Here is a 23,002-nt window from a genome sequence, read left to right as displayed (position 1 = left end):
CCCAACCTACTGATTTTAAATTGGTTTGACATAATTGTACTATCATGGCCATAAATTGAGGTTACCTATAGTTTCTGGAGATAAATATGGTCAGTTTCATGTTTTTTTCCATCCCTTTTTCCCCTCAGCAAATCAAAACTTATTTGGTATTATTGTACTTGTAGATGGAGAAATTAGACATTCATCAAAAGTTATGGGATGTTATACATACACTACAGTGGAAATGACCTCTCTTTCTCTTTCTCATGCAGTGGAATTTGAGGATCATTTTTATTGCCAGTAATATTAAGCTGATAACAAAGACTCAATAAGCAAAAATCTTTTAGCAGTTCCTGCATGTTTACCCAAAGATTATATGAGACAAAATCTCTGACCCCAGGAGCTTTCATTCTGATAAAAGGAAAAATAGTCAAAAGGAGTTACCAAAACTGATTGATTACTCCTGTGAAAGACATATGTACAGATGCTCTGGAAAGGGAGATAATGGAGGGCTTTTCGAAGGAAAGAAGAAAATCGCTGAACTCAGTTATGAGGGAGATGTAGGTGTTTGCCCAGAGGCTTAGGGCAGGGAGGGCCTTCCAGAGGCCCTGCATGGGCTGTTCACAGCTGGCTGTGAGCAGAGTGCAGGCAGGGCTAAAGGGGATAGCTTTCTAAGTGCGAGGCTTTGGGACTTGATCCTGTAATCAGTGGAAAGAATTATAAAGAGGGCTGATAGGACACATTCTAAGGCATCACCCTGCTGGTGGGTTGAACTGATGGAAGTTGAACTGATGGAAGATGAGGAGGGAAATTGAGGGGGTGGATTGGAGATGTTTTGAGTCAAGTCAGTGGCCTGAAGTTGGAGAAATGTTTTAGAGGTAGAATCGATACATCTTAGCCTGGTGTTAGATGGGGGGCATGAGAGGCAGGTAGTGGCTTGGTCTGGCCTGTCCCAGCTGTAAATACAGATACAAAGTCCTGCAACATCTTTTCAGATATGGAAAGCCACACAGATTTTCGAGTGAATGTTAAGTAATTTAGGATGAAAGTGGTATAGTGGTTAGAGGATGAGACGATGCTCCTGGTGCATACTAGAGTAGATACAGAGCAAATAAGAAACATGCTTGTCATTTAAAAAAAGAGGAGGTGGGGAGCATCTGGGTGGCCCAGTCAATTGAGCACCCAACTTTGGCTCAGGACAAGACCTCACATTTTGGGAGTTTGAGCCCTGTGTCGGGCTCTCTGCTGTCAGCTCAGAGCCCACTTCAGATCCTTTCTCTCTCTCTCTCTCTCTCTCTGCCCCTCCCCCATTCATTCATTCTCTCTCTCTCAAAAATAAATTTTTTTTTTTAAAAAAGGAAACATGGTTGGAGTAGACAAGAAAAATGTTATATTTGATGTCATTGACTTTTGCCCAAAGACACAGTGAGGAAGTCATCTGAGAGAAAATTCAGGAAGAGTGAGGAAAATAATGGTTGTGTGAAGCTGGGAAATTTGCCCCATAAGCATGTTCCTTACTACAGGTTGGAATCGTGTATTGAGTATGCAGGCTAACTGTATTAGGAGCTATGCCCACTTAAAAGTCAGTTAAACTGCGATCTTAAATGAGATCTTCCCTGATTCTTTACGTGAGGGGCTAATGTAGCAAAGTAATTAATAATAGAGTCTCTGGAACCAGGTGGCTTAGGTTCAAATCCTGCCTCTTGCCACTTAGTAACTACGTGACCTTTGGCAGTTCCTTAACCCTCGACACCTCCGTTTCTTTACATGCAAAACGCAGTACTTCTTACTTCATAGGGTTTTGTGAAGATGAATTAAGATAATGTGTGTAAAGTGCTTGGTTGAGTTGCTGGCACCTAGAGTAAGTATTCACTAAATGTTAGCTATTACTCTGATTAGAACTTGAGTAACAATAGCAACAAGTACTGCATGCCAAGTATTCGTTAAGTGGATGGATGTCATTATAGATAATAGTTGCCACAATTCTGCTATCATGCCTACTTGCTTACCCTAACCCTAACCCTGCTCCTCAGTAATGATATTGGTAGTTAAAATGGATGGAGGTTGAAGGAAAGTTCTTGATAACTCAGATAACTGAAAGGTAGGCAGTACTTTATACTCCACGTATGCTCATGTTCTTTCATAACCCATGTTTTAAAGATCGAGAAGCAGAGGCGGATAGAACGGATAAAGCAGAAGCGGGCCCAGCTGCAAGAACTTCTCCTGCAGGTAAAGATGTCGGGATAGTTTTCATTCTCTTCCCTGCCTGTATTCTGCTGCTCTGCTTACTTGCTTTTAGAGTCAGTGTATAATACTTTGGGTGCCTTGAGTAGTGCCTGATGGGACCACATTAGGGCAACCCCTCCACATCTGAGCTCACCACCATCTCCATGGTCTAGCTTTACGAAGGTTCCACCTCTCACCATCATCATGGCTCCCTGGCAGCTCACTTGCCCTGTGTGTGACTTATATATGCAACGGTTTACTTTTGATACTTATTCTTACTCTGAACAGAAACCATATCAGGAGTCCTTTCCTGTGTGTTTATTATGTTAGCCCTGATTTGGAATGTCAAGAAGTAAGACTGCTTACACTTCAGGCTCTTTGAGTAAAATAATCAAATCCACCTGTCATACTTATTATCTGTAAATAATAGAATAACATGTAATGATTCAGTAAGCTTCGTAGAAATACCAAAAGCTAAAATGCCTTTCTTTTAAGAAAGTTAATTTTTATAGTGTAATAAGGATCCCTATATTTATAGTGTTTTGGATAATTGCCTGGAATTTGAAGTTTTTTTCAATATAATAGAGCCAATGTATAAAGTCATGTGAAGTAGAATCACATGTAATTTTTTTTAAATTTATTTTTGGTAATTGCATTTGCTACGAAAATTCACTTTGAGTAGTACACTGGGGTCATTTTCAGTGCAATCAGAAACCCTTTTTAAAATGAGCCAGAGGGTCTTTATGCTTTTTTTTTTATCAGCAAATTGTCTGTATATGAAGAGTTTTCAACCACTCATAAAATCCACTTTGATTTGACAAAAGTTATATCCTATTTAATTTTTGATGTAATCCACTTTTCAGAAATAAAGGTAACAAGTTACCAAATATCGTAGCAGGTTTTTTTTCTTTCTTTCTTTTTTTGCAGGTTTTTTTTCTAAAGCACTCCCTTTGTCTAATGGACACAATATGGTTAGGTATTTTTAAATATTCCACATTTTTGTTTTTTACTTTCTAGATGCTAATATTTGTTCATTTGTTTCACGTTCATGATACACGAGAGCAGCAAGAGAAGACCGTTGAGCCCTTGCAGGGGCCTATGTATAATCTGAGAAGGAAATAGGAAAGGAAGTAGGGCCGGGAGAGGAATAGCCCCAGACAGAGCAGAGATTGCCCAAACACAGCAAGCCCCGGAGGTGATGTTTCCACCCTGATTAGGCCATTTCTTTCTTCCTTATTGTTCCGTGTCTGCTTTTCACACTGAACCCCATTGGACCTACCTGAGGAGCTAGTGCTGGAGCAAGCATTTTATGTATTTTTCGTACAGGATTTCCAATAAGGTTATATTTGAAGAGTGTATCTGGGAGCGCCTGGGTGGCTCAGTCGGTTAAGTGCCCGATATCACTCAGGTCAGGATCTCATAGTTCGTGAGTTGGAGCCCTGCATCACGCTCTGTGCTGACAGCTCACAGCCTGGAGCCTGCTTCAGATTCTGTGTCTCTCTCTCTCTCCGCCCTTCCCCCGCTCACACTGTCTCTCTTTCTCTCAAAAATAAACATTAAAAAAAAATTTGAGGCTTCTGGGAAGATGGCGGCGTAGGAGGACGCTGAGCTCACCGCGTCCTGTGGATCACTTAGATTCCACCCACACCCGCCTAAATAACCCAGAAAATTGCCAGAAGACTAGCAGAATGGATTCACCGGAGGCAAGCGCAGACGAGAGTCCACGGAAGAGGGTAGGAAGGGCGGAGAGGCGGTGCACGCTCCACGGACTGGCGGGAGGGAGCCGGGGCAGAAGGGCAGCCCGCCGGCAAAGCAGAGCCCCCGAGTCTGGCTTGCAAAAGCGGAGGGGCCGGATGGAGTGTGTTCTGACAGCAAGCGGGACTTAACATCTGGAAGGTTATAAGTTAACAGCTCTGCTCAGAGAACGGGAGGGCTGGAGCACAACGGGAGGGAGAGTTGTTGAGCCCCGGACGACAGAGCTCAGTTTGGCGGGGAACAAAGGCGCTCACCAGCGCCATCTCCCTCGCCCATCCCCCAGCCAAAATCCCGAAGGGAACCAGTTCCTGCCAGGGAACTTGCTTGCTCCACGCAAACACCCAACACTGTGCTTCTGTGAATCCATCCCTCCGGCGGGTCTGACTCCCTCCCGGTGCCACAGGGCCCCTCCCGAAGCAGATCTCTGAAGGAAAAGTGAGATGAGCCTGCCCCTCCCACCCCTGTGCACCTTGCCCATCCACCCCAGCTAATACGCCAGATCCCCAGCACCACAAACCTGGCAGTGTGCAAGTAGCCCAGACGGGCCATGCCACCCCACAGTGAATCCCGCCCCTAGGAGAGGGGAAGAGAAGGTACACACCAGTCTGACTGTGGCCCCAGCGGTGGGCTGGGGGCAGACATCAGGTCAGACTGTGGCCCCGCCCACCAACACAAGTTATTCAAGACAGCACAGGGGAAGTGCCCCGCAGTCCCGCACCACTCCAGGGACTATTCAAAATGACAAAACGGAAGAATTCCCATCAAAAAAAGTCCTGGAAATAACGACAGCTAATGAACTGATCAAAAATGATTTAAACGATATAACAGAAAGTGGATTTAGAATAATAGTCATAAAATTAATCACTGGGCTTGAAAACAGTATAAAGGACAGCAGAGAATCTATTGCTACAGAGATCAAGGGACTAAGGAACAGCTAGGAGGAGCTAAAAAATGCTATTAATGATCTGCAAAATAAAATGGAGACAACCACGGCTCAGATTGAAGAGGCAGAGGAGAGAATAGGTGAACTAGAAGATAAAATTATGGAAAAAGAAGAAGCTGAGAAAAAGAGAGATAAAAAAATCCAGGAGTATGAGGGGAAAATTAGAGAATTAAGTGATGCACTAAAGAGAAATAATCTATGCATAATTGGTATTCCAGAGGAGGAAGAGAGAGGGAAAGGTGCTGAAGGTGTACTTGAAGAAATCATAGCTGAGAACTTCCCTGATCTGGGGAAGGAAAAAGGCATTCAAATCCAAGAAGCACAGAGAACTCCCTTCAGATGTAACTTGAATCGATCTTCTGCACGACAATATCATACTGAAACTGGCAAAATACAAGGATAAAGAGAAAATTCTGAAAGCAGCTAGGGATAAACGTGCTCTAACATATAAAGGGAGATCTATAAGACTCGTCTACTGACATTTGTCAGGCCAGAAAGGAATGGCAGGAAATCTTCCATGTGATGAACAGAAAAAATATGCAGCCAAGAATCCTTTATCCAGCAAGTCTGTCATTTAGAATAGAAGGAGAGATAAAGGTCTTCCCAAAGAAACAAAAACTGAAGTAATTCGTCACCACTAAACCCAGCCCTACAAGAGATCCTAAGGGGGATCCTGTGAGACAAAGTACCAGAGACATTGCTACAAGCATGAAACCTAAGGACATCACAATGACTCTAAACCCGTATCTTTCTATAATAACATTGAATGTAAATGGACTAAATGCGCCAAACAAAAGACATAAGGTATCAGAATGGATAAAAAAACAAGACCCATCTATTTGCTGTCTATAAGAGACTCATTTTAGACCTGAGGACAGCTTCAGATTGAGAGTGAGGGGATGGAGAACTATTTATCATGCCACTGGAAGTCAAAAGAAAGCTGGAGTAGCCATACTTATATGAGACAAACTAGACTTTAAATTAAAGGCTGTAACAAGAGATGAAGAAGGGCATTATATAATAATCACAGGGTCTGTCCATCAGGAAGAGCTAACAATTATAAATGTCTATGCGCCAAATACAGGAGCCCCCAAATATATAAAACAATTACTCACAAACATAAGCAACCTTATTGATAAGAATGTGGTAATTGCAGGGGACTTTAACACTCCACTTACAGAAATGGATAGATCATCTAGACACACGGTCAATACAGAAACAAGGGCCCTGAATGATACATTGGATCAGATGGACTTGACAGATATATTTAGAACTCTGCATCCCAAAGCAACAGAATATACTTTCTTCTCGAGTGCACATGGAACCTTCTCCAAGATAGATCACATACTGGGTCACAAAAGAGCCCTTCATAAGTATACAAGAATTGAAATCATACCATGCATACTTTCAGACCACAATGCTATGAAGCTTGAAATCAACCACAGGAAAAAGTCTGGAAAACCTCCAAAAGCATGGAGGTTAAAGAACACCCTACTAGAGAATGAATGGGCCAACCAGGCAATTAGAGAAGAAATTAAAAACTATATGGAAACAAACGAAAACGAAAATACAACAATCCAAACGCTTTGGGATGCAGCAAAGGCAGTCCTGAGAGGAAAATACATTGCAATCCAGGCCTATCTCAAGAAACAAGAAAAATCCCAAATACAAAATCTAACAGCACACCTAAAGGAACTAGAAGCAGAACAGCAAAGACACCCCAAACCCAGCAGCAGAAGAGAAATAATAAAGATCAGAGCAGAAATAAACAATATAGAATCTAAAAAAACTGTAGAGCAGATCAACGAAACCAAGAGTTGGGTTTTTGAAAAAATAAACAAAATTGATAAACCTCTAGCCAGGCTTCTCAAAAAGAAAAGGGAGATGACCCAAATAGATAAAATCATGAATGAAAATGGAATTATTACAACCAATCCCTCAGAAATACAAGCAATTATTAGGGAATACTATGAAAATTTATATGCCAAAAAACTGGGCAACCTGGAAGAAATGGACAAATCCCTAAACACCCACACGCTTCCAAAACTCAATCAGGAGGAAATAGAAAGCTTGAACAGACCCATAACCGGCGAAGAAATTGAATCAGTCATCAAAAATCTCCCAACAAATAAGAGTCCAGGACCAGATGGCTTCCCAGGGGAGTTCTACCAGACGTTTAAAGCAGAGATAACACCTATCCTTCTCAAGCTGTTCCAAAAAATAGAAAGGGAAGGAAAACTTCCAGACTCGTTCTATGAAGCCAGTATTACTTTGATTCCTAAACCAGACAGAGACCCATTAAAAAAAGAGAACTACAGGCCAATATCCCTGATGAATATGGATGCAAAAATTCTCAATAAGATACTAGCAAATCGAATTCAACAGCATATAAAAAGAATTATTCACCATGCTCAAGTGGGATTCATTCCTGGGCTGCAGGGCTGGTTCAACATTCACAAATCAATCAACATGATACATCACATTAATAAAAGAAAAGATAACCATATGATCCTGTCAATCGATGCAGAAAAGGCATTTGACAAAATTCAGCAACTTTCTTAATAAAAACCCTCGAGAAAGTCGGGATAGAAGGAACATACTTAAACATCATAAAACACATTTATGAAAAGCCCACAGCTAACATCATCCTCAATGGGGAAAAACTGAGAGCTTTTTCCCTGAGATCAGGAACATGACAGGGAGGTCCACTCTCACTGCTGTTGTTTAACATAGTGTTGGAAGTTCTAGCATCAGCAATCAGATAACAAAAGGAAATCAAAGGCATCAAAATAGGCAAAGATGAAGTCAAGCTTTCACTTTTTGCAGATGACATGATATTATACATGGAAAATCCGATAGACTCCACCAAAAGTCTGCTAGAACTGATACATAAATTTTGCAAAGTTGCAGGATACAAAATCAATGTACAGAAATCAGTTGCATTCTTATACACTAATAATGAAGCAACAGAAAGACAAATAAAGAAACTGATCCCATCCACAGTTGCACCAAGAAGCATAAAATACCTAGGGGTAAATCTAACCAAAGATGTAAAAGATCTGTATGCTGAAAACTATAGAAAGCTTATGAAGGAAATTGAAGAAGATATAAAGAAATGGAAAAACATTCCGTGCTCATGGATTGGAAGAATAAATATTGTCAAAATGTCAATACTACCCAAAGCTATCTACACATTCAATGCAATCCCAATCAAAATGGCACCAGCATTCTTCTCAAAACTAGAACAAGCAATCCTAAAATTCATATGGAACCACAAAAGGCCCCGAATAGCCACAGTAATTTTGAGGAAGAAGACCAAAGCAGGAGGCATCACAATCCCAGACTTTAGCCTCTACTACAAAGCTGTCATCATCAAGACAGCATGGTATTGGCACAAAAACAGACACATAGACCAATGGAATAGAATAGAAACCCCAGAACTAGACCCACAAACGTATGGCCAGCTAATCTTTGACAAAGCAGGAAAGAACATCCAATGGAAAAAAGGCAGTCTCTTTAACAAATGGTGCTGGGAGAACTGAACAGCAACATGCAGAAGATTGAAACTAGACCACTTTCTCACACCATTCACAAAAATAAACTCAACATGGATAAAGGACCTGAATATGAGACAGGAAACCATCAAAACCCTAGAGGAGAAAGCAGGAAAAAACCTCTCTGACCTCAGCCGTAGCAATTTCTTACTTGACACATCCCCAAAGGCAAGAGAATTAAAAGCAAAAATGAACTACTTGGACCTTATGAAGATAAAAAGCTTCTGCACAGCAAAGGAAACAACCAACAAAACTAAAAGGCAACCAACGGAATGGGAAAAGATATTTGCAAATGACATATTGGACAAAGGGCTAGTATCCAAAATCTATAAAGAGCTCACCAAACTCCACACCCGAAAAACAAATAACCCAGTGAAGAAATGGGCAGAAAACAGGAATCGACACTTCTCTAAAGAAGACATCTGGATGGCCAACAGGCACATGAAAAGATGCTCAACGTCGCTCCTCATCAGGGAAATACAAATCAAAACCACACTCAGATATCACCTCACGTCATTCAGAGTGGCCAAAATGAACAAATCAGGAGACTATAGATGCTGGAGAGGATGTGGAGAAACGGGAACCCTCTTGCACAGTTGGTGGGAATGCAAACTAGTGCAGCCACTCTGGAAAACAGTGTGGAGGTTCCTCAAAAAATTAAAAATAGACCTACCCTATGACCCAGCAATAGCACTACTAGGAATTTACCCAAGGGATACAGGAGTACTGATGCATGGGGGCACTTGTACCCCAATGTTTATAGCAGCACTTTCAACAATAGCCAAATTATGGAAAGAGGCTAATGTCCATCAACTGTTGAATGGATAAAGAAATTGTGGTTTATATACACAATGGAGTACTACGTGGCAATGAGAAAGAATGAACTATGGCCCTTTGTAGCAACATGGATGGAACTGGAGAGTGTTAACGCTAAGTGAAATAAGCCATACAGAGAAAGACAGATACCATATGTTTTCACTCTTATGTGGATCCTGAGAAACTTAACAGAAACCTATGGGGGAGGGGAAGGAAAAAAAAAAAAAAGAGGTTAGAGTGGAAGAGAGCCAAAGCATAAGAGACTCTTAAAAACTGAGAACAAACTGAGGGTTGATGGGGGGTGGGAGGGAGGGGAGGGTGGGTGATGGGTATTGAGGAGGGCACCTTTTGGGATGAGGACTGGGTGTTGTATGGAAACCAATTTGACAATAAATTTCATATATTGAAAAAAAAGTTTTGAAGAGAGTGTTCTGCAGCTTAAAAGAAAATAAAAAACAAACTTGAAAGCTGACGGTTTATTCCTGTGCTCCTCCTTGTGGAATTCTCCCTTCTGAGATCTGGCCTGCCAGGCACTGCTTCTAACCCACACTGTCACTTTCTCTCCCCAGCTGCCTCTGCTGTCCCTGTCGCTGCACTGTCTCCCACTAGCTCACAGTCTCTCACCTCTGTGCCATGTCGTCCTTAGATTTCCTCAAAACCTTCATGGAACATTTTGGAGCTTACTTTTTGACATAATGTTACTAAAAAAACCTTTTTTTTTTTATAGTATGCCTGTAATTATCTGTTTATCAGTAAGAATGGTACTAGGCACGATCACCCTCAGGTATGTGGGACGTTTACATCCCTAGATAGCCTTCATAAAGAATGAATTTGAGGGGCGCCTGGGTGGCGCAGTCAGTTAAGCGTCCGACTTCAGCCAGGTCACGATCTCGCGGTCCGGGAGTTCGAGCCCCGCGTCGGGCTCTGGGCTGATGGCTCAGAGCCTGGAGCCTGTTTCCGATTCTGTGTCTCCCTCTCTCTCTGCCCCTCCCCAGTTCATGCTCTGTCTCTCTCTGTCCCAAAATAAATAAACGTTGAAAAAAAAAATAAAAAAAAAAATAAAAAAAAAAAAAAGAATGAATTTGAGGGGTGCCTGGGTGGCTCAGTTGGTTAGGAATCTGACTTACTCTCAGGTCATGATCTCACAGTTTGTGAGTTTGAGCCCCGAACTCTCTCTCTCTGGCCCTCCCCTGCTTGTTGTCTCTCTCTCAAAATAAATAAATAAACTTAAAAAAAAAAAAGAATCAAGTTGAATAGTTTTTCCTCTGCTTATCTTTGTACAGTGAGCACTATTTTTTTTAATGTTTATTTATTTTTGAGAGACAGAAAGTGAGTGGGGGAAGGGGCAGAGAGAGAGGGAGACACAGAATCTGAAGCAGGCTCCAGGCTCCCAGCTGTCAGCACAGAGCCTGAAGCGGGGCTTGAATTCACAAACCGTGAGATCATGACCTGAGCCAGTCAGACACTTAACTGACTGAGCCACCCAGGTGCCCAAGTGAAAAAGTACTATCTGGTCTTCTGGTAGACAGACATACAGCTTATTTCCTGCTAGTGTTTTGTTTTTCTCTCCTTCATCAAATAACATTCATGAAGTTGTCATAGAAAGTAAATTAAACACATGCCTGAACATTAATAATTTGCCATGGCAAAGCTAGCTTGATTTTTAAGAAGTTAATGTCACACTTCACTGACATCATGTGACACAGGTAAATTCTACTTACCTGCCACCACCTCTCATTTATCCTTGGAAGTGTAGGAAAGGAATGGCCTGAGTAAATTACACCTATAAGTAATCCAGATATCCTGCTTTCATCCATACAACTGTCCTTACCAGCCCTGAAACCTTTTCCAGGACCTGCTAATAGTGCACAACAAAATGAATGTCTGAACACACCTGAAACTGTTCAGCCTCTGAAATTGCTGTTAATGAGCCTGGAAAAGAACAAAAGGCTGAAGGAAATCAATCAAAGGGCAACAAATAAGGAAATCAGTCCAAAACAAATGGGAGTTGATTCTTCTTTTTTCTATCAAAGTAACATTGTGTATGTTATTACTGCTCTCTTCACCTGGAAAATCTCTGATGCTGTTCAGTGTACATAACAATGAACAGTGAGTGATAAATATATAATAACTCTTATTTCTTACTGTTTATATTCCCTCCTATGCTGAGACCCTCTCGTGGCACTAGGGCCACAAAGCTAGGCAAAGTATGAGAGCATCTCCTGAGATGCTTTTTCTAGTAGAAGGGAAGAGAATCTAGGCAGAAGTATTCAAACATTTCATTCTTTTTTTTTTTCTGCATCATACAGTGTTCATTTTAAAATTATTTCCAGCTAAGGTTCTATTCAAGACTTTATATTCAAGAACCAGACATACAGAAATCTACAGACAAGTTGGCCTATAATTAACAATAATAGAACCAGGGCCATTTCAGGCAGGTGAAAATAAAGATCTGTTTTTACCTATTTGTGATATTCTTTATCACTGCTTTCTAGATATAAATTGAATTTTGTGTTTATACTTCTTTTTGATGTCCCTTGAAGTCATAGGAAGCAGTACCCAACATATATGGGGAAATTTAAATTAGTTTCTAATTGGCATGTCAAAATTTTTGGTTTAAAGCAATATTTTAATTTAAGCAAAAAGTATGATCTTCATGACTATTTCCTTTGTTCTACTGCAGTTGGCAAAACTATTTGAATTCAGCCAAATATTTATGTCTAGTTTTAATAAAACACCCGACTAAGCTTACAAAATAGACAAATTAGTCAGAAACTATTCGTTCAGAGAAAGGTATAGGTTATAAAGAACAAAGGATTCATGAGAAATGAATGCAAATCCTGGGAAGCAATATGGATGCCTCAGCAACCAATGACTGCCTTTCATAATTCATCAATGAATCTGAAAGTTAGCTTTCAGTTTTTCATAAATATACATTTATAGTAACATGCTTCAATAGCTTTAAAGTAAAATGTAACATTAACATAAATTACTGATAAAATACAATAAAGAATATCTGTGTTGCACATTTAAATCACTTTAAAGAACTCTGTCAGTATCTACATACTGTACTGATTTCTATATAAAATGAGGAACATATTAGAATTAAACTGCTACCTTGTTTTCATTTTTCCTAGAAGGATTTAATGTACATATATTTTTACTTCCAACTTAGTAACTTCAGTGAGTCATGTCTGAATATTTATTTTCTACATGATGGGACTCCCTGCCCCACTGCACCAGCCAGAGCAACGCTACTTTTATATAGTGGGTTTTATATAGTGGGTGTCCCATAGATTTCGTGTGAAGAAAGGATGCTGTGGCTTTATATAGTTGGCTTTATCCCTGAGCTAGACTGTCTGAAAGCTGTATTGAACCCTAAACTCCCAAGAGTCTGTGTTAGATAAATGGAAGATGTAAGTTCAACTTAGTGTCATTCTCTCTGCGTCACTCTGAGTTGGAGGCGCTATGGGGCTCTCCCAGATTTGTAAGATCCTGTTTCTGTGGATGGTGGAAACCATGGGCCCCATTATTTACATTAGGATGATGTTCACCATCATTTAAACGTAATTTTTCCCTTGAAATGTATCTGAGTTAGATCATTCTAATCTTCTTTCCTAAATATTTAATTTTAATGAACTCATAGGTGGAAGGCCTTATTAAATACTCTAATTTTAAACTATTTCTTAAATGCATTTATTTTAATTCACTTAATTCTAACTCATTTATCCACATCAAATGACCATATTCTTTTTATTGATCATTACAGCAAATCGCTTTCAAAAACCTGGTTCAGAGAAATCGGCAAAATGAACAGCAGAACCAGGGCCCTCCAGCTCTGAACTCCACCATTCAGCTGCCATTTATAATCATCAATACAAGCAGGAAAACAGTCATAGATTGCAGCATCTCCAGTGACAAGTGAGTGGAGAACTAGGGGAAGAGAGTAGGGCCGGCCTCCTGGTAATGTATTCCCATCATTTGCAACATAAAGAAGGGTGTACTTCCTAATGTGAGGCCTCCAAGGCTGACGTCCTGGGGCAGGAGAAACACCTTTGCAGACATGGAGCATTCTTCCTGACTCACTCTCTGCAGCCCTTTCGTGTGCCTGGCACCGTTCTGCCCATGCTAGATACATAATAGAGCCTGGAGCCCAGGCAAGATGCGCACATATGTACGCTTATGTGCTAACTCTGGGCAAGTAACTGCCTGAAAGTAGACCATGCGTGAGGGCCTGGGACAAGGTAAGGTCACTGGGGATTCACTTTCCTCATTTATTGTAGAAATACTGTACATGAGCGTGCGGCATTAAAGCAATTGTTTCTTTGTTTTGCTGTACCGTAGTTGAGTGTGCTTCTGTTTATTAATTAATGGACATGAAAATGCTAGATGCATTCTCTGCTTTCTTTTTTTCTTATTTATTTTATAACTAGAAGTTTATACCTTTTGACCACCTTCAGCTATTTCACACACTTCCCACCCTCGCCTCTGGCAACCACCAATCTGTTCTCTGCATCTATGAGTTCATTTTTATTTTTTAGATTCCATACATAAGTGAAATCATACAGTATCAGTCTTTCTCTGTCTGACTTACTTCAGTCAGCATAATGCCTCAAGGTCCATCCACATTGTTGCAAATGGTAGAATTTCCTTCTTTTTTATGGCCAAATATTCCATGTATACACCCCCACACCGCACGCACCACATTTTCTCTATCTATTCGTATGTCATTGGACAGTCGGGTTGTCTGTGTCTCTTGGCTATTGTAAATAATTCTGCAGTGAACATGGGGGTGCAGATGTCTTTGTGAAAAAGTGATTTTATTTCCTTCAGATATATACCCAGAAGTGGAATTGCTGGATCATATGGTAGTTCTATTTGTAATGTTTTTACATTTTAACTAAGATTGATGATACTTATCATAGCAAGTGAGAAGTAGCAGTTTTAGAAAGTACTGCTAAGAATTAGTTTGTAATTTATTTTACCCTTCATGAAAAAGTAGTGGACTTTAGGCTGCAACTGGGGTCCTGAGATAGTGAAGGGAATAGGGTGTAGAGGGAGATAGATCCAAGTGTGGATTGTGGCTCCCCCCCACTTAGCTGCTTCCAAGCAGTTTTCTGAAGAACTAAAGGGGATGATTCCAAGGCCTCTATCACATGATGGCCTTGTTGTGAGGATTAAATAAGATGGTGTCTATAAAGGATCTGACCCAAGGCAAGCCCTTTATAAATATTTGCTGCTGTTACAAGGAGTCAGTATGTAACTTATTGACCAAATTGGGATTCATTTGAAAGCGAAAGAGGGCTCAGTAATTACATCAGTACCAGGGGCATGCCCCAAAACTGTCCGCGGAGACTGGGACCTCTGGTCTCCTCTGAGCTACAACATTGCCCTTGGGCTTGGCCTTGTCTTTACCACTCTTTTCTAGGGCAGTGTTGCTTCCCTATTTATCTTGATGGCGTACAGAGATTCTAGGTCACTTAAATAAGAAGGTGCCAAAAAGAAAAAGAAGAAAAACAATGAGCAGGGATTTCAAAAGTATTTGATAGTTAAGACCCTAGACCCCATTAGAAATAGGGACCCAGTAGGCTATGAAGTCAGAATCTCCATTTTTCAGTCTTTCCTCTAGCTACAGTTTTTTAAACTCTCTGAGATCTGGTGCTTCTTCCACAAAAGTAAGAATTACAGTATTTAACTTGCAGATTTTCAAAAGTTGTAGATAAAGTCTTAAAGGACCTAGCCCACTGCTCAGTAAATGGTGCATGACGGTGTTATTCACACACTTGTAAATCTTCACAAAAACCTACATCTAAAGGGACTGTGTTAACATATTCTCATAAAACTGAGAATCCTAGAGAATGTTTAACATATTTTTAGGAGAAACACACTTAGAATTCTACTTCCTCTCTCCAGTTACCTCTTGTTTTGTGAGGGATTATTAAATTCTCTTCATCATTTAGTCTTCTAAGTCTAAAAAGGGTAGCAGGAATATCTGGGAACCATTGGTCTCAGGGAATTATAGATTCTGTTCACCCCAGGCTAGGGCCTGGTAAGATTTCCATCCGTGGGTGGTTACTGACTCCTGCCTTTGCCCGGCCCTTCCCTGAGTAAGGGGAAGAGGCTCTGAGCTGCTTGTAGAAACTTGTTATTCAAGGTAGGTCCCTAAAGCCTTGTCTTTCAGTTACTTTGATGATACAGTCTTTCCCCCTTAATTAGCCTGGAGGCTTTTTCATGTGGGGGGGGGGATTAAATTTACAAAGCCATCTGTTTTTAACCTATGCCAAGGGTCATCCCTATGACAGGCACACACTTAAGATTTTCTGTGTTTTGTGGTTTTTTTTTTGAAAATTTGTTAATGTCCCTTATTCAGCTTTATATTCTTCAGATTATTTAAACATGGCATTTTACTTTCAATTGTAATTTTTGCCCTGATCTAAAATCTAGCATAAATAATTTTTACCTTCATATGATTTTAATTAAGAATTTTATGACAGCATAAACCCACCATTGTCCCAAAACATTTCATCTGCACTCTGTCCCTGTAGGGTTGAGGCCTGTAGGTGAAGGTGCCCTTGGGCCAAGCCCAGGAGTCAAAAGGACCGTGTTCTCCTACATTAACCTTTTTTTTTTTTTTTTTTTTTAAGCTGTATCAGGTAGCCGGGCATCCTGATTTGGTAATTTTCAAGAACATTTGGGAAAATGTGCTATATATTTATGTGGTACTTTTTCCTTAAGATATTTCACTTCTTAGGCTCTTAAGACAGGATTTGAGTTTTGGTTCGTTTGTTAAAAGTCTTCCATTTATTACTTGTCTAAAGTATGGTACAGCTAACACTTGATTCGTGAACATGAAGTAAGCATTCAAAATGGTTTTCTTTCTCAAACCTAATATAGGCCAATTCATAGTAGGGATGTCTTATATTAAACTGGAAAGGCTTTCTTACTATTTTACCTTTTTGAAAAAGCTGAAGGCAACTTTGAATAGTGCTAGATTTAGACCAAAGTTTCTGACCCCTGTTTGCAGCAGCTTAATGAGGGCTAAAGTTTATGGACTCCTATTGTCTATCATAAGAAAGTTGTTTTAATTGGGCAAGTGGCGTATTTGAGATGTCATTCCCCTGAACACAGCAGAATGACTCTTACTGCTCTGAACAATAAGTTTCGAGTACTGAGGATGAATTTAGGCCCTCATTCTTTTATATAATGTACAGAGTACAGCACTGTGCAGATGTCCTCTATGCCACTGAAACACATTCTAACTTTGTTTTTTGATGCAGGTTTGAATATCTTTTTAATTTTGACAACACCTTTGAGATCCATGATGACATAGAAGTACTGAAGCGGATGGGAATGTCCTTTGGCCTGGAGTCAGGCAAATGCTCTCTAGAGGATCTGAAACTTGCTAAATCACTGGTGCCGAAGGCGTTAGAAGGTTATATCACAGGTATGTTAATTAACACTTTCACACGTTGTCCCTGATTAAATGCCAAACCCCGACCTGTTAAAACCTTCCTCATAGAAAATTAAAGTCCATTCTGTGTCCTTCCCTGCCCCTTTAAATGTAACCATTCTCTTAAATTTCTTTTTTATCATCACTTGCTTTTTTTAGAGATACAAACATATAATAAATTGGAAACAATTTACTGTTCAGTTTTACCTATTTCTCCCCTTTATGTAAATGGGATCATAATGATACATTCTTTAGAGATAGGGGTTTTTTCCACTCCACATCATGTTCTTTTCATCCGTCCACATGATTTCATGTAGCTGTAATTCATAGATTTTTACTGGTCTGTAGAATTCTATGACTATACCATGATTGATTTGTTCATTTTACTGGTGATAAGCCTTTAGTTTTGTTTCCAATTTGTTGGTGTTCCGAAGCAGTGCTGCTTTGAACCTTCCTCTAGCGATAACCTAGTGCACGCATGCCCGCGTGTAGCGTCCGATTGCTGGGTCAGAGGCACCTGCAGCTTCAGCTGTACCAGATGATGCCAGAGCCTTATTAGCTTGATTTCACAAGTTACATTCTCACCTACAGGATGGAAGTGTTCTGATTTCCCAATCAGGTGGATGTGAAATGGTATCCTAATTTTTTTTAATTGAGGCTTAATTCACCTACCATAAAATTCACCATTCGATGGTACGTGCAGTTCAGTGGTATTTCGTATATTCACAAGGTTGTGTAGTCATCACTAATTCTGAAACATTTTTGTCACTTCAGAAGGAAACCCCACACATATTAGCACACTCCCCACTCCTCCCAGCCCTAGCAACCACTAATCTACTTTGTCACTACAGATTTGTCCATTCTGGATATTTCATATAGATGGGCTCATAAATATGTAGGCTTTGTGATGGACTTCTTTGACATAGTATTATGTTTTGAAAGTTCATCCATGCTGTAGCATGTGTTAGTACTTCACCCCCCTTTTATTGCCATTCTATGAATAAAAGCGTGTTTCATTTATCCATTCACTAGTTGGTAGACATTTGGATTGTTCCCACCTTGGGGCTGTTATGAATGATGCTGCTATAAACATTCTTGTACAAGTTTTTGTGTGATCATAAATTTTCACTTCTGTTGGTTGTATACCTAGGAGTGGAATTGCTGGGTCATATGGTAACTCTATATTTAACATTTTGAGTTAACTGCCAAACTATTTTCCAAAAGCAGTTGTACCATTTTATAAGCCTACCAGCAGTGTGTGAGGGTTCCATGTTGCCCACATACTTTTCTTTTTTTTTTTTTTTTTTAATTTTTTTTTTTCAACGTTTATTTATTTTTGGGACAGAGAGAGACAGAGCATGAACGGGGGAGGGGCAGAGAGAGAAGGAGACACAGAATCTGAAACAGGCTCCAGGCTCTGAGCCATCAGCCCAGAGCCTGACGCGGGGCTCGAACTCACAGACCGCGAGATCGTGACCTGGCTGAAGTCGGACGCTTAACCCACTGCGCCACCCAGGCGCCCCCCACATACTTTTCATTTAGATGTTATTGTCCATCTTTTTTATTATAGCTATCCTTGTAGACAAAACGTAGTATTTTACTGTGGGTTTATTTTGCATTTTCCTGATTACTAATGGTGTCGAGCATCTTTTTTGTGTGCTTATTGGCCCTTTGTGTATCTTCCTTGCAGAAGTGTCTATTCAGATCTTTTGCCCATTTTTGCATCAGGTTTTTTTTTTTATTATTATTATGAGCTTTAAGAGTGTACTGAGTAGGGGCACCTAGGTGGCTCAGTCAGTTGAGCATCCGACTTCGACTCAGGTCATGATCTCATGGTTCGTGTGTTTGAGCTCTGCGTCGGTCTCTGTGCTGACAGCTCAGAGCCTGGAGCCTGCTTCGGATTCTGTCTCTCCATCTCTCTCTGCCCCTCCTGTGCTCATGCTCCATCTCTCTCTCCCTCAAACAATAAATAAACATTAAAAAAATAATAATAAAAAGAGTGTACCCAGTATACTAGAAAACAAAAACGGTACGTTTTGCATGTTCTATAATTCATATTTTTTTCACTGATTCAGAAATCTTTATGATTGTCGTAATTCTTAAGACTGTGGTATATTCTGCACATATAATTTGCATGCATAAACAATGCTTTCTGCCTTTGCTTTTTGCTAGTTTCCTTCAGTATTACCACCTAGAATGTCACATCACTTTCTGAAGGCATTGTAATATTAGCTCTAAGGTATATTAAATCAAATATAAGCAAAGAGGTAGTTCTTATTTTTTTTAAAGAGTTTATTTTTAAGTAATCTCTATACCCAGTGTGGGCCTCGAACTCACAACTCCAAGATCGAGAATTGCATGATCTACCACCTGAGCCAGCCAGGTGCCCATCATTCTTATTTTGTTTTATGGTTTTGGCCCTTTGGTCAAAACACAAGAGTTTGTTGATTGAGATTTGGCTTCTGTTGGATTTGGTTCTTAAAACTGGCACCATCCACCTGCTGCAAGTGTGATCCCTTCTTTTGCCCCTCAGTCAACTCGCTCCATATCTTCACCCCCCCCATACTCCTTTCTCCTCCCACCCCCCCCCACCCCCACCCCAGAGTAGGCCCTGCTGTTTTATTAGCAGCCCAGTCATACTGGCAGTCCAGCAGGGTCTGAAGAAAGGGCTTACTCAATAAATCACCAGAACTTTATTTTAACTTATTCTCAGTGAAAAGGCACAGGGCAATTAGGCGGGCTCTGTGGTTTTGATCTCTTTGTGACCTCATTTGCAGACTGGGATGTAGACTTTCTGGTTACTTTAAAAGAAGAAATGTGTGCCTTTAGTGTGCAAAGGGACACAATGGCTCTTGAGTAAGATTGTGAGAACTATTGTGTGGATCTTATGATAATGTGAAAGAAATGTAGGCTTTTCAAAGCCATTGTGAAAAAGAAAAATTTAACGTGGTATGCGCTTGGAAACAAGTAAATAGCTGTCTTCTGACACAAAGTTTCCATATATACTAATTAATATTCACCACAGGATTCTGGCTTTAATTTCATCTTGCACAGGCTTGTTCTTATTTAATATATTTAAAGTCTGCTATTCCTCTTAGAATTGAATTTTTTTTTTCCACAGCTGCCTTAGCCTCTAAAGAAAAGGTTCACACAGCCATTCTAAAATTAATCATTCAGTATCCTTTTTTCCTACATAGAAAGCCTCTCACTTGGTCAGACAGTACAAGGATAGCAGGGTTCCTAATCCCAGTCCATAGAGTGGTGGGGGCTTTTTTGTTTTGCTTTGTTGTTGTTTTTGCACAGTAATTAATTACCAAACAATTTCAATTAACTCTAATAAACGTTCATTACTAGGTTATACTTTCTGAGTATACATTCAGTCTTATTTTGTAATGTCATGTAAGTCAAAGAATTTCTTTTTAGGAATACATTTTTTATTATTTCTTCCACCTCTTTTGTAAACTTACTGTTGGAAGAGACTATACTCATGTCATGCCTTCAGTAACATTTAGATCTTACATGTTCCAGTCACTGCCTTCTTTGAGCTAATGTTCTGGATAATGTGACAAGTATTAAATAAAATTACAATAAGAATTTATCAGGGTTGTGATTGGAGAAATATGGTATATGCACAGAAAATAAGATTGCAAGGATATACTTTTCTGCAGACTAAAACAGTAATGCCTGTCTCACCCCCGTTAAAAATGTGACTGCGTAACATAAGGGCTTTTAACGCAGGGCTGGTTTGGGCCACCTGGGTTGCTCAGTCAGTTGAGTGTCTGACTCTTGATTTCATCTCAGGTCATCATCTCGCGGTTGATGAGACTGAGCCACGTGTCAGGCTCCACACTGAGCCTGGAGCCTACTTGGGATTCTCTCTCTCTTTGCCCCTCCCCTGCTCACACACTCTCTCGCTCTCTCTCAAAATAAATAAATAAATAAATGTTAAAAAAATAAAATAAAGGCTTGTTTGAGTTATAAAGCCAAGGATACCAGGATAAAGAATGGATCGTTGATGAGTAATAGCCCTGAGTTCACTCAGGGACATGTGAAAAGATGGTACAGTGGGGGTTTTAGCAAACATGTATGTGTCTGTCCTTCTTTACCTGTTTCTGATTTGACTTTCTTTTTACCCACTCCTGGCTTGACTTTTAACACCAGAGTCTTTGGTGGTGAGGCCAGTAGGTGTCCAGGAATAGTTCAGCAATCACTGTACTCTGAGCTACCCTCTCCAGGTGTTATTTAAGAAAAAAGAATGGGTGTCTGTGATTGGTTTAATTTGAATTCTTCCTCACTGTAGTCTGCCTTCCTGTATTTTCTTCCTGTTCTTATGTCCTAGAAATTTCTTTTTTTCCACTCTGAAGAAACCTGGGTTCTCCGTGGGGCAGGAGACTTACCTAGCTGTGATTTAAATCAGGCTCGTCTCCTTACTTGTCTGTGCTTCTTTAAGACTATAACAGCAGCAGCCACAGAGCTCTCAGCGTGCCTACATCTTCTGTTTTTGTTTTTTCCTGTAGATATCTCCACAGGACCTTCTTGGTTAAATCAGGGACTACTTTTGAACTCTACCCAATCAGTTTCAAATTTAGACCTGACCACTGGTGCCACCTTGTCCCAATCAAGGTACGTATTTTTTCAGGGTTAGGAAGAGAAGCCACGCGGCCCTGACCCTCCCCGTGGGGGAGAGCAGGTGTCACTGCCGTCCCAGGTCTCGAGCAGCTTTTGGCAGAACTCCCCAGTGGCACCTCCTTTCCCATGTTTTGATTCCTACATTTTACAGTGCTTAAAACATTTGCCACATTAATGAGCTTCTGTGTTTTTAATCATTTGCTAGCGTAAACCAAGGGTTGTGCTTGGATGCTGAAGTGGCCTTAGCAACCGGGCAGTTCCTTGCCCCAAACAGTCACCAGTCCAGCAGTGCGGCCTCTCACTGCTCTGAGTCCCGAGGCGAGACCCCCTGTTCCTTCAACGACGAAGACGAGGAAGATGACGAGGAGGATTCCTCCTCCCCAGAATAAAGCCAGGAGAAAACCCACGTTTTACTAGTTGATGCTCATGTGTGTTTTTAGTGTGAGCTCTTGTTTTTGAAATGATTGCTTCAGTCTTTGCCTTTGTTTGCACTGTGTGTTCAGTGAAAACTAGGGAAACACAATAAGCAAATTCTGTGAAGGCTGAGAGGATTGAGATGAAAAAAGCTAATATAGCGTGAACGAGAACTTTAAACAACAGAGCAATAGATCACACCGCAGACAAAGCGGTTTTCTGAGGTGATAGAGGGGACAGTCCCTAAGGAATTGGCAGCATGAATGAAGCTCGTTTATCTTCCACGAGGTGGGGTCTTTGTGTTCCCCCACACCCACGTAACCCTCCTTAGAATCAGGATTGCTGTAATGAAGAGTCCTTGACATCATGTTTGTCGTGTTTCTCTTCCTTGCCTGGGCTGCCTTTTACAAGCAGAAATGAACGTGAGAAGATCCCAGTGCGGGTGAGCGGGACAGCGCAGGGCGGAGGTGGCAGTCCTCGTGGTGTGAGGAGCACAGGTTGAACCGCTGAGCCAGCTGAAAGTCTGGTTGATGTGCTTTACGCATCAGCTGCCTTAGACGGCTTCTAGAAAGGAGCAAGCGCTGATTCTTAAGTACTTAAGTGACATGTAGAATAATTTATAGTAAAACTGAAATGATCATTATTAGCCAATGCATTGGTGCATAGAATTTTTTTAGGGCTACTTCTGGAAGCCAAAATAGAATAGCATTTCCACGTGCATTAAATACTTTGCCAGCACTGCCTTTGCCAGCATTCTAAATCTGGAGTTTTACAGAGAAGGAAATTGTACCTATAGTTTTAATCAAAGCTGTGCATTTCATATAGCTTTTTCATTTAAAACAAAACAGACGGATTCCTGTGACCGAATTGCTTGCTTCTAGTTCCCTGCAGTACTTGTATGATTCCACTCGATGTGCAGTTTGTGAACATGAACCAAACGTCATTACTTGTCTTTAAAGTCTGTTTCAAGAATATGAACAGCAACGTTCTCCTGTACATGTCACCTTTTGTACATTTTCATTCATCAAAATTACCTTATCGGGTTTATTCCTGGCTAAATTGCATTTCACATTAACCCGATAATTCACCGTTTCACAGGGACACCGACAAATGTTGATCACTCCAAACGATTGGATTTATAGCAGTGCGGTATACAGTTTGTTATTTCATAGCCAAAGATGCCGCTGGGCATACTGCACTGGTGTGTTCACAGTTCCTGCCCCTCTGAATATTCAG

The 23,002-nt window shown here is 40.5% G+C and overlaps 1 protein-coding gene across 10 annotated transcripts in view; it reads left to right on the top strand.

Annotated features, from left to right (window-relative positions):
* TFDP2 (transcription factor Dp-2) overlaps nt 1-21,758 on the top strand; it is a 175,802-nt gene extending 154,044 nt beyond the window's left edge. For all 10 annotated transcript variants that reach the window (XM_047099201.1, XM_047099199.1, XM_047099198.1 and 7 more), the window contains 5 exons: nt 2,140-2,208; nt 13,043-13,194; nt 16,551-16,717; nt 21,241-21,346; nt 21,558-21,758. In XM_047099201.1, the coding sequence (XP_046955157.1) occupies nt 2,140-2,208; nt 13,043-13,194; nt 16,551-16,717; nt 21,241-21,346; nt 21,558-21,741 (678 nt within the window). In that variant the 3' untranslated portion in view covers nt 21,742-21,758. The remainder of the gene's footprint in view (nt 1-2,139; nt 2,209-13,042; nt 13,195-16,550; nt 16,718-21,240; nt 21,347-21,557) is intronic.
* The last annotated feature ends 1,244 nt before the right edge of the window (nt 21,759-23,002 follow it).

This window comes from Lynx rufus, unplaced genomic scaffold (genome assembly GCF_022079265.1).
Source record: "Lynx rufus isolate CCGP_SWC_20201006 ecotype Redwood Valley unplaced genomic scaffold, mLynRuf1.p SCAF_5, whole genome shotgun sequence".
Taxonomy (NCBI): domain Eukaryota; kingdom Metazoa; phylum Chordata; class Mammalia; order Carnivora; family Felidae; genus Lynx; species Lynx rufus.
The sequence above is the reverse complement of the archived record's forward strand: the minus strand, read 5'-3'. Positions and strand labels throughout refer to the sequence as shown.